Here is an 11,928-nt window from a genome sequence, read left to right as displayed (position 1 = left end):
TATGCACTGACATCTAGAGTTATTTGAAACACATGCAGCCTGGAGAGTGTCATTCTATTGTTGAAGTTATACGTATGCAATTCCACTCCTCAGATTCTTCAAGTAGAGCAAATGCCCATGCCATAGAACTTTAGATATTTCTCTGCAGATATGCTACTGCAAAAAGGTCTTCAGGTTTTCAACACTGAAATTAAAGTTATTCAAATTGGTACATACACAGCTATCAATTTTTGCTGTTAAGGTGGGACAATTTGATGTTTTGTTATATGAATACACTGGATAAGTTTATAAGCTGTTTAGACAAATCTACTGAAACATTTATCATTTCTCCAAGTTGAAGATACCTCAAACCCTGTTGTTGAGATTTGTGAAGCATATGATATTTTGTTGTTATCTTTATATACCCTGATACAAACAGCATAGCAGAACTTTTTCTTTGAAGATTTAATTAGTTTTATTTTGTGTACATGAGTGCTTAATCTACAAGTATATCCATGCACCTCATGTATGAAGTGTTCATAGAGGTAAGAAATGAGTATTGGATCCTAGTGAGATCCTGTCTAATTTTTTTCTTTTTCTTTTTTTCTTTTGTTGTTGTTGTTGTTGTTTTGTTTTGTTTTCTTTTTAAAGACAGGGTTTCTTTGTGTAGTTTTGAAGCCTGTCCTGGATCTCACTCTGTAGACCAGGCTGGTCTCCAATTCACAGAAATCTGTCTGGCTCTGCCTCCTAAGTACTGGGATTAAAGGTGTGTGCCACCACTACCAGGCCTATCTTTCTAATTTTTTGATAAATAGATAAAGTAACAATAAGAAAGAAAATTGACATCATGGACTGATGGGATCTAGAACTGATTATCTTACATAATTGTTTAGGGAGAAATGTTTAAATTATATTATCATCTCAAAAATATAAAAAGTAAAAGAAAACTAAGGAGAACTGTCAACTTCTCAGTTTTTCAGGTTTTATTATTCACAATGGAAAGATAATTTCAAGAATCCTTTCATATTGGAATATAGTAATATGTTTTTAAGGGAAGTGTTTTTGTACTCTTTATTTTTTTTGTACTCTTTAATATGGTTTATCTATGATTAAAATAGAGAAGACAAAACAATTATTTTGTTTCAAATATATGTTGTTATCACATCTGGCATCTTCCCACTCAAAAACATATTTCTTAAGAATCTTTCTGTGTTGTTTGTAAACCATTTTTTATCTGATTGCCTTCAGGAAAATCTGCAGGAGAGATGCTGACCACCTTTACTAGATTTAAATGAATAACAGTTGCTAATTCCCCCAAATGCCTTAATTCCACCATAAATGTTACCAGATGTCTTCTTTCCAGTATATATAGAGTAGCTTAGTCATAGATCAACCAATAAAGATTAAAATTGGATCAAAATGTAACTGATTTATTGCAATTCCAAAAACTTTTTACACTGTTGTGTTTAGGAAAGTTCCTTTTAGTAATAATTAGAGAAATTTTATTGACATACACTAAGAAATAAATAAAAACAAATGTAAATTTAATGAATTACATTTTATTATTTTATAATTGGAGTGCAATAAGAGACCAGAGGTACCTTTGAAAAATCTGGAATTTATTTTTAAATTTGTTATTTTGTGTTTACAAGTTGAAATCAAGAATTTACTACAAAAGCACATAGTCAAGGCCTAAAAAAGCATGCCCCTACTTGATCTAATAAAACTTGAAAAGATTAATGAGTAATGGTTTCAGTGGAATCAATAATTACTTATTAAGTACTTTGTTTCAGGTTGGGTACAAATATTCAGTTATAATCCCTGAGAAATACTTGTGAGAATCAGTGTTTCCGTATAGGTACTTTATTTTTATTTATGTGTATGCATGTGTTTCTATGCATTTTCAGTGGTTATACATATAGGCCAGAGAAGAGGGTCAAATCACCTGGAGCTTCAGTTACTGGCACTGTGAGCCACCCAACATATGTCCTGGGAACCAAACTCAGGTACTCTACAAGAGCATCAAGCACTTCAACTGCTGAGCCATCACAGCAGGCTTAATATTATTTCATTCCTATGGGCTAGCTGGCTTTTACAGTGTTGAAAGGTGCTATGCACTCTAGCACAGAATTATAGTATCAGCATCCTTGCCCTACTGTGAAACCTGGATCTACAGTAATGACAGGTCTGACAAGACATGCACACTCATGCAATTATGAACAAACATTATGGGGGTAAATAAGCATATTCTGACTGCATTTAAAAATCGTATTCTACAAGATGTAACCCATAGCTGTCACTCTTATTGAGCCAACAACCTATGTCTAGACAGGTCATAGTTCCTAGGGAAGAACCTATTACTATTATTCTGCTACATGGACAGAATATTGAACCAATTACTAAGGACTTACCATTATACCCATAGATGAGTGCATCTCTCAATAATCATCAGAGAGGCTTCTATTTGCAGTCAATAACTAACACTTTGACTCACAACTAGCTAAGGCGCAGAAAATAAGAGATTCATCCCTAAATAGAACATCAATGATGTAGCCTCTCCTCTCAAGACTTAGGTGATGGATGAGCACAATGAAACAATGTTTTTTGAACCCAGTCAAGCAGCTGCCTATATGAACTTATATCATAATGCTTGTTCCAGCAAACACAAGATCTGTGAAAGCTCAAGGCAGACCAGATATCTGTATGGGGTTGGAAATGGGCACTAGTCCCACCCCTAACTGAGGAGCTGTTGGTAAGTGATAGCTGTCAAGAGAGAGGAGGAGTCAGTTTTCTCTAATAATGTATCCCTTGGCAAGATCAGAGTCCAGTGAGAGGCCACACAGTGTTTGGACTGCACAAACGGGTCTTGATGGATGTTAAAAATAAAGGACACAAACTTAGAAGGTTATAGAAGGAAAGTGGATCTGGGAAGAATTTAGTGAGGAGGGTAAATAAAATAAAAACGTACAAAATTCTCAGATCACTAATTATTAAAAATAAATAACCTACTTAGCTAAAGTAGATAACCCTGCATCATGTGTCATGAGACATTATACTTCTTTTCAATGAGATTTCAGTTAGACTTATGGTTCAGCACAGCTCAACCTTCATTATTTTTCTAAAAGAAGAGTATGATTTCAATTGAATTTTCTGCCCAATAACCTTTTTTAGACATTTATTTTAATTTTTTTATTTGAGACTTCCATACAAACATAATTTGTTTTGATCAAATCTACCACCTATTTACTCCCCTCTAAGTTTAGCCCCCAACTTCATGTGCTCATCTTTGAAGCCCCCTGAATCCACTTAGACTTGCGTGAGTGCATGGGGTAGGACTATCAAATTGGAACATGACAAACTTCTCTTGGATTGAGTCCCTGAAAAAACTGACTCTCCCTCTTTCAGCAACCATTGCTGGCAATAGCTCCTGAGATTGTTTTAAGATGTCAAAAGCTCTTCCCAGATACATGCTGGGATTTTGGCTGGCTTGATTGTGTGCAGGTCTTGTGTATGCAGTCACAGCTGCTGTGAGGTCATGTGTGTAGTAACCTTGTCTTCCAGCAGGCAGTTTTCCCACAGACGATTACTACCTCTGGTTCTTACAATCTTACCACACCCTTTTCCATGATGATCCATGAGCTTGGGTGGAGGGTTTGATACCAATGTCCCCTCTACTGTCTTTCTTTCTCTGTACATTGATCAATTGTAAATCTCTATTTAATTGCCATCTGTCTACTGTAAGAAGAAACTTCTCCAATAGCAGGTAAGAGATACACTAATCAATGAATATAAAGATAAAAATTTGTAGTGGATAACTTAATATTTTGTTTATTAAGCAGTAATAGAGTATTGAATTCTCCCCTAGGATCATCACCACCCTGACCTAGTTAACCACCACTTTTGACTCCAGTTGATGGTACCTGGCATGAGTTCTCTCTTTTATAGTGGGCACTCTGAAACTTGTGGGTTACTACCACAGAGTTAATTGTAGTGCTATGCTTATTTTGCAAGGGCAGGTGTGATTATAGATAACAGGTTTTACAGCTGCGTGAGACTGTTGACTACTTTCTCCTCTAATAGCATGCAGAGAACCTTCCAGTACCATGATAGCCATGTGGGATGTATCTAGATTCTATGTATATAAGAAAACATGGCTGGATTGGAGAGATGGTTCATGGGGCTATAGAGATGGCTCAGGGGTTAAGAGCACTCTCAGCTCTTCCATAGGTCCTGAGTTCAAATCCCAGCAACTACATTGTCGCCCACAAATATATATAATGAGATCTGGTGCAGTCTTCTGACATTCAAGAATATATGCAGGCAGAACCCTGTATGCATAGTAAATAAATAAATATTAAAAATAGAAAACATTGCAATTTTTCTTTTGAATTTTTATTTCCTTTAACATAAGGGTTTACACTTTTCTACAGATTTAAAAAGATGAAAAAATGTTTTTATACAATTTAGTATATCTTCATAAAAAAGTTATATACAAATGTACATACATAATAATAATTAAAGAAGGGGTCATAAATTTTAGATAGAATGGGGAAAACACAGGGGGAGTTGGATGGATATAATGAACTATATCACTCATATAAGAAATTCTCAAAATATTAAATTAATAAAAACAACTTCTGCAAAGCGCCTATGAGATGAGTCAGCAGTTAAGACTGTTTGCCACTCTTGCAAAGGACCAAAGTTTAAATCCCATGTTGTGAAACTCACTATTATCTCTAACTTCATTTCCAGGGTACCCAAGGCCCTCTTCTGGCCTCCATGGGCACCCAAACATATGTGGTAAATGAACAGAGAGAGAGACACAAGCAGACATAAATAAAAAAAGAAAAAATTTTAAGTTTAGATTCAACTAGAACATCAGCATATTACATTCTAGACACTGTGGCTTGATCTCATACAGGTATTGCTTAGACAACTACAGTTTCTATGAGTTGATGAGTGCAGTGGTCCTATCATTGTACACTAGACATTGGTCCTCCTTGATCTCTGGCTCTTCTAATTTTCCATTCTATTTTTAGTTATAGTCCCCGAGACATGGTGAAGGGTATGATAAAGATGTCCCATTTGTGCCTGAGCACTCCAGAATCACTAGTTCTCTGTACTTTGACAAGTTATGAGTTCATGAGGGTTAGGAAGGTAAGTAAGTAGGGGTGAATTCAATTAATTTAGAAGGTAAGGGGAGAATATCAGGATAATCACAATCAAAATTCATTTGATGAAATGATCAAAGAATTAATAAAATATATAAAGAATATACAAGATTAAAATAGCTAATATTTATAGTAAGTGGAGTAAATGGAGAAACCAAAAATCATTTTCCATAAAATAATAAACTTGACAGATGTTCTGCTCTCATTACTTTTATTTAATATAGTGCTTGAATTCTTCACTGGAGCAATAAGGGAAGAAAATGAAAGATATTAAGTGAACATGTGAATTACAACAATCACCAGCATGGTACAACTAACCTAAAAGTGTCATAAAATGCCATAGTTGCAGTCTTTCCTTGGTGGCAATCAACAGCTTTTTAATTGGATTTGGCAAGAAGAAAATCTTGTCTGGTACTGGAAATCCAGACAATTATCTGAAGCTTGTAAGGTCCTGGGTCCTAGAGGAGAAGTTATAGCCAACACTCTATTAAACTAGCATAATTCCTAACCTCATTCTAAATGTTTATGCTTCTACCCATAGTTCAGTGTAGCTTTTGTCACAAAGAGTCTTCTCTGCAACAGATAGAAACCATTACAGAAAATCACAACCAATCAAAAAGCAGAATATAAGTGGTTGTGGGTACCTAGTCCCAGTTGATCCATTCATAATGCAATTAATTCCTCTACCCAAGGCTCAGGAAATATTGAGGGAGATAGATTTTAAGAGCCAGAGGAACAGAATTTTGACTGTGAGAGCACATGTCCTAGAAATGTCATGGAAACTATACCCATGAAGTATCAATAATGTGGCTGCCTGAACAAGATCTGAACAAGGACAACACAAACAGACCTGTGAATGTGGAAGGGGATACATCTCATGGGTCATCAAGCCTAGACAAAAACCTGCAGGAAACTAAGGAATGCTGAGAATGGGAGAAAATAGCTTGCCCAGGAAAAAGACACACAATTTAAGAGCCAATATCAAGTGGTCTACCCAGAAATTATTAAGACTGAGCAAGGTATATTTATATATTTAGGGATACACATACATATGAGTGTGTGTGTGTATGTGTGTGTGTGTATGAATGACAACATATAAGAAAAAGAGGCCAGAATATAGGATTAAATAAAGTACAGGGTACATGGGAGTGGTTGAAGGGAGGAAATGAAAAAAAGAAAATGAAGTAATTATTTATATCTATGCATAATTACATATATAAAATTAAAATAAATGACATATTTGTTACAAAAATATTTTTATTTTTTTGAGATCATAATATAATTACATCATTTCCCCCTCTGCTTTCCTTCTTCAAAACCCTTACATACATCCATTCTTGCTCTTTTTCATATTCAAGGACTCATTTTCATTAACTGTTTTTTACATACATATATTCATATGTAACAAAATATGTATTTGTAATGCATTAATAAATGTAATTAAAATGAAAAATGATTCAGTGAATTTATCATATGGCATCTAACTCTAAATTCAACTAATCATAATATATGCCGAAAACATGGCCTCTCCTTTGTTATTTAATTATGTCAATGGCTCAATTTCAGAAAACTTCAGTTGTGAAAAGAGGAAAACATTTGAAGCTCATAGAAAGGACTTCAATAAATAGTAGACAAATTCTCTAATTTTCTAGATGGAATACAAGTACTGTTCTTTTTTAAAAAATGATCATTTAAAATGCCCATTGAAAAGCAATACCCAATTTTCCTGAGAAATAAATTAAATTATTTATACTATATATAATATGCTCTCTAGACTTTTTATCTAGACTTAACAGATTTTTTTTTCTTTACACAGTGAGGCAATAATTTTGATTAATTATTTATTTCTTTTTTATGTCTTTTCTTGTATTTAGTTGAGAATTATAAAGAAATTTAGTATTATATGTCTTACATCTCTTTAAAGAAACTAGTGATACTTTGTAATTTTTAACACACTCATCACACTTTCAACTAGTAGTATTCTCTTCGAGGAACTATATGTACCTTTAGTAGCCTCTCACAAGTTGTACCCCATCCTTTACAATATTGTTACTTTTCACTTCTATCATTCATATGGTAACATATATTATTTTAGTCTGAATACTTCTTTGACACACTAGGTATATGTTAAATATTTGAAACAAAATGGATGCTTTAGCTTTTTTCTTTTCTGGTATATTCTTTCTTCACATATACTTAAGTCTTTTATTTCCTTAAATTTCCATATTTCATACGAATTGTGTTTAACTTTTCTATACAACACAACATATCTCCTTCAAATGTTCTTATTTCAAGTAAGTTCATGTTGTCTATATTTACTGACTTACCAGACATTGAAGTAGCAATTTGCAGGCTAACTTTACTTCTCTGGTGAAAGGAAGAGACATGATCAATTTTGAATTTTTTCACAAAGATGGAAGTAGTATAAAATGCTTTAAAAATTTCAGACTACAAAAGACCTAGAAAGATCATACTTGAGCACAATAAAGAACATATATTGTTCATTCACTGGCTTGATCTCTTACAGCTATTGTGCTGGTTGCAACAGATGCTGTTAATTATTCTGAAGTAAGGACTGCAGTGACAGTATTCAAACTTCTACATATGAAATATAAAGTGAAATCATTGTATTTATTTTTCCTTGAAGTTTCTCACTAGGTATAGAGACAGTATATTAAATATATATAAATCTACAGACAGAGAAATTGACAGGAAGCTATATTATGTTGGGTAATATATACAAAATCTGAAGCAGAACTGTGTAAATTGAAGATATTGAATGAAAAGATAAACATGGTTTACGTAAAATTAAAATAAAATACTAATACAAATATTGCACCACATCATAAATCCCTTCTATTAAAAATAACAAATATAGCCGGGCGGTGGTGGCGCACGCCTTTAATCCCAGCACTCGGGAGGCAGAGCCAGGCGGATCTCTGTGAGTTCGAGGCCAGCCTGGGCTACCAAGTGAGTTCCAGGAAAGGCGCAAAGCTACACAGAGAAACCCTGTCTCGAAAAACCAAAAAAAAAAAAAAAACAAATATAGAAATAGCATTTTACAATGGAATCATAGCAAAAATTAAAGCCCCATTATTACATGAAGCATATTTTTCCATCACAAATGTTATTTAAATAATTTAGTACTCAGTAATTTTCAAGTGTGAGAAGAGGCTCAGCACTCGGTCCCGAATCTGTTTTGTCTTGATACCATACACCAAGGGATTGACTGTGGGGGGCACTAGAAGGTACAGGGTGGACAAGATGATGTGCACACTTGGAGGCACATTCTTGCCAATGCGATGAGTTAGGAAGCTAAACAGTGCAGGTGTATAGAAGGCAAGAATGGTGCACACATGGGCAGCACAGGTGCCCAGGGCTTTAGAGCGGGCATTCCGGGAAGATAGTCGGAACACTGCCTGGAGAATTTTTACATAAGATGTGGCTATCAGCCATAGATCCAATAGTATCACCGAAAGGGCCACTGAGATTCCATATGCTCTGTTAATGAGAGTGTTGGCACTGGCTAATTTCACCACAGCCATATGCTCACAGTAGGCATGATGGATAATATAGCTTGTGTAGTAGGGCAGCCTCTTAATGAGAAGAGGACAAGGCAAAACCATGAACAGAGCTCTGCTCAAGCCAACAAAGCCCAGTTTAATAACCATAGATGTTGTAAGAATGGTTGAATAATGTAGTGGGATGCAAATGGCCACAAAACGATCAAAAGCCATGGCTACCAGGATGGCTGACTCAAAAATACACAGTGTGTGGATAAAGTACATTTGGGTTAGACAGACATCAAACTCAATCCAGTGTTCATTAAACCAGAAAATACCAAGCATTTTCAGGGCTGTGGAACAGGTAAGTAATATATCATTCATTCCCAACATGCAAAGGAAGAAATACATAGGCTGGTGGAGGCTTGGTTCTAGTTTGACAGTAGCAATGATTATGCTGTTCCCCAGCAAGGTGAGGACAAACAGGAAACAGACAGGAATGCTGATGAAGCAATGAAAATTTTCCAAGCCAGGAATACCAACCAGGTAGAAAAATGAAATGTAGTGATGTGTTGTATTGTTTACCATGTTTTAACTGGGAATATTTCAAGTTTAGTAAATAATAACTAGGATAATCTCCAAAATGCAGAGATGGATTGCAAAGCATTTCTTTCAAGGATCTTATGTTTGGAATCTAGAAATGCAAACCTAGATCTCCATAATGCTAGAAAAGGCTCAGGTAAACTAACCCATCCTATGGAGCATCAGCAACTTTATCTGCAAAAGAAAATATTAAAATTAATTACATATGTTAGTTATTGATTTTATCATTTGATATTTAATTAAATCTTACTGCAAATTTTCCATTCTTTATGGAAAGTGAAGTTAATAAAATAAATATAATTGTATTTAAGCTAATAATTTTTGAGAAACTGTAATAAAATATGGAGACATAAACAAAACATGCAAATGCTACAATTAGAAAATATTTTGATATATCATTCTTTAAAATGCTGCTTTTAGTCTTTGCTATCATAACTAAATATGTGAGCATTCAAATAAGGTATAATAAGATAAAGAACATCATAGACAGTAGATAATTTAACATCCATCAAAGTCAAACTTATACATATTTCTTATTTTAAGTGTAAAAATACATATTTAAGTGGACCTGGCTGGACTGAGTCTACCAGGTCGATCCCGGTCCTCGGGGGAGACCTTGATCTGGAGGAGGTGGGAATGGGGGTGGGGTGGGGGGAGGGAGAGGGCGGCGAGAGTGGGAGAACAGGGGAATCTGTGGCTATTATGTTGAACTAAATGATGTTGTAAAATAAATTTACTTAAAAAAAAGTACTGAAACCTTCAAAAAAATACATATTTAAATATCTTCTTAACTTTTTTATTTTAGCATTGAACAGCCATTCATTTGGTAAAACTTAAATAGTTCTCATGTGTAGACTGGATCTCATTAGGTCTTAGGATCCAATGCCCATTTCTTACCTCTGTGAACACTTCATACATGGAGCCATGGATATACATGCAGTTTAAACACTCTTATACACAAAATAAAACTAATTAAATTTTCAAAAAAATATATTCTGCTATGCTGTTTGTATCCAGGTATATAAAGATAACAAGGTACCATATGCTTCACAAATTTCAGCAACAGGATTTGGTAAAATTTAAATAGTTCCCATGCATAGATGTGGTTTATTTTAAGAGACAGATATATTAAAGAAACAGAAAAAAGAGAAGCAAAATCAGATTGGTCATGCTAAGGTTGCACTCTTCCATAGGAAAAGGAGGAGTAGGAGGAAGAGGAGGTGGAGTATGATCAATAGGATTGTTGATAATTAGCTACCATAAGGACAACAGACTGCCTTTCCTTTGTAATAGCTAACACATGGCATATCTATGTCATACAAATAAAAACTTTTCTGTTTGGGAAATTTTACTGTTTCTACTTACTTACTTGATGGAAATGTGAGCTATCAATGGGTTCGAGTTTCACTTTGGGGACTTGGAAGTTTAGCAGAGATAGCTCAAGTTTGGTTTTTAATATGTTCAGGGAAAGAGATTACTCTAAAATTATGGTCTTCTATGACTATTACTAAACAAGATTAACCTCTTATAGACAATCAAACATACAACTGACAATTTGGATATAACAGGGCTTTATTTTAAACACAGTTGTGACCACGAGAGGCAAATTAGCACACCTTGATTTTTTTCTCATAGTTTAGTGAAGACATCTTACTGATATAAATAATTGTTCTTGCTAAATATGTGCAATAATTACAAGCTTATCACTATGTTTCCTATAAGTTTATCTCCATGACAAAAACATGTATATTCTGTTTCAAGAGAAAAGAAGCAAAGCCATTTCCTCTATAACATCTTTTCCTAGGTTCCTAGGGTGTGCATATTTGCTGACATTTTATTTGGTGGCAACACTAATCACCCAGTCATAAACATCAGATGTCTTGAAAGGGTTCTTGTCACCTGGATTCAATTAACTCTGATGTTTCACCAAGAGTTGCTAACTCTCGTCCTGTTATTTTTCCTCCTTTTCCATCCAATGTCAGTTTCATTCATTAAACTTAGAGCACAAGAAGGAACTTACAGAAAGCCAATAAACAGTCAGTCAGTTCTCAGGGGAAAACCAGAAGCTCTTAGCATATTGTTTATTTTCACAAGCATTTCAATTTTTACCTAAAGCCTAAGATGGACAGCATACTCACAGTTATTGTCCAAGCTTCCTTTTCTTCAACAACTGTCTTGGAATAGTCTTTCCAATTTGTGTCAGGAGTAACATAATAGGAAATCACCCCATAACAGAAAATAACATAATTATTTCATGAACAATGAGATATTTGGAAATAATTGCTTCATAACTAGCAAATATAACTATTCAGATACATACTAGTTATTCAAATATGTAACACATAATGCCATTTCTTTGTGTTCAGCATTCTTATCTCATTTGCCTTTATCTTCTCTATATGGGATATTGTCATATGATCTATGATACAGTGAGGATGGTGTTGTATCATGTAGGCAGCACTCTGTAAAGCCAGTAGCCCTGGTTCTTTTATGCTAGTCCAATGCTCAGGGGACCCCTTAGATTCACATAGGAGATATCCCTTGGAAAACACAGAGTCACACAGAAATTGATTAGAACAGCATGTAGCACAGAAGGGTGCAATCTCCCCATGCTCAGTCATGTTACCTAATCCTGTACATTCCACAAGTCTTGTAAGTTAAAGTGAGATAAT

General features: G+C 34.6%; 1 protein-coding gene across 1 annotated transcript; it reads right to left on the bottom strand.

Moving 5' to 3' along the window:
- Nucleotides 1-8,290: 8,290 nt before the first annotated feature.
- Nucleotides 8,291-9,241, bottom strand: LOC102923187 (olfactory receptor 52K1-like). The gene has a single exon (XM_006978989.3). The coding sequence runs from the start codon at nucleotides 9,239-9,241 to the stop codon at nucleotides 8,291-8,293; it is 951 nt and encodes a 316-aa protein (XP_006979051.2).
- Between the last annotated feature and the right edge of the window lie 2,687 nt (nucleotides 9,242-11,928).

The sequence above is a fragment of the Peromyscus maniculatus genome, chromosome 1 (assembly GCF_049852395.1).
Source record: "Peromyscus maniculatus bairdii isolate BWxNUB_F1_BW_parent chromosome 1, HU_Pman_BW_mat_3.1, whole genome shotgun sequence".
NCBI classification, from domain to species: domain Eukaryota; kingdom Metazoa; phylum Chordata; class Mammalia; order Rodentia; family Cricetidae; genus Peromyscus; species Peromyscus maniculatus.
Note: the sequence above shows the minus strand (reverse complement) of the source record. Positions and strands in the feature narration are given on the sequence as shown.

Excerpts from the sequence above, each read along its gene's own strand:
- LOC102923187 (XM_006978989.3), bottom strand. The coding sequence starts at position 9,241 with ATGGTAAACAATACAACACATCACTACATTTCATTTTTCTACCTGGTT.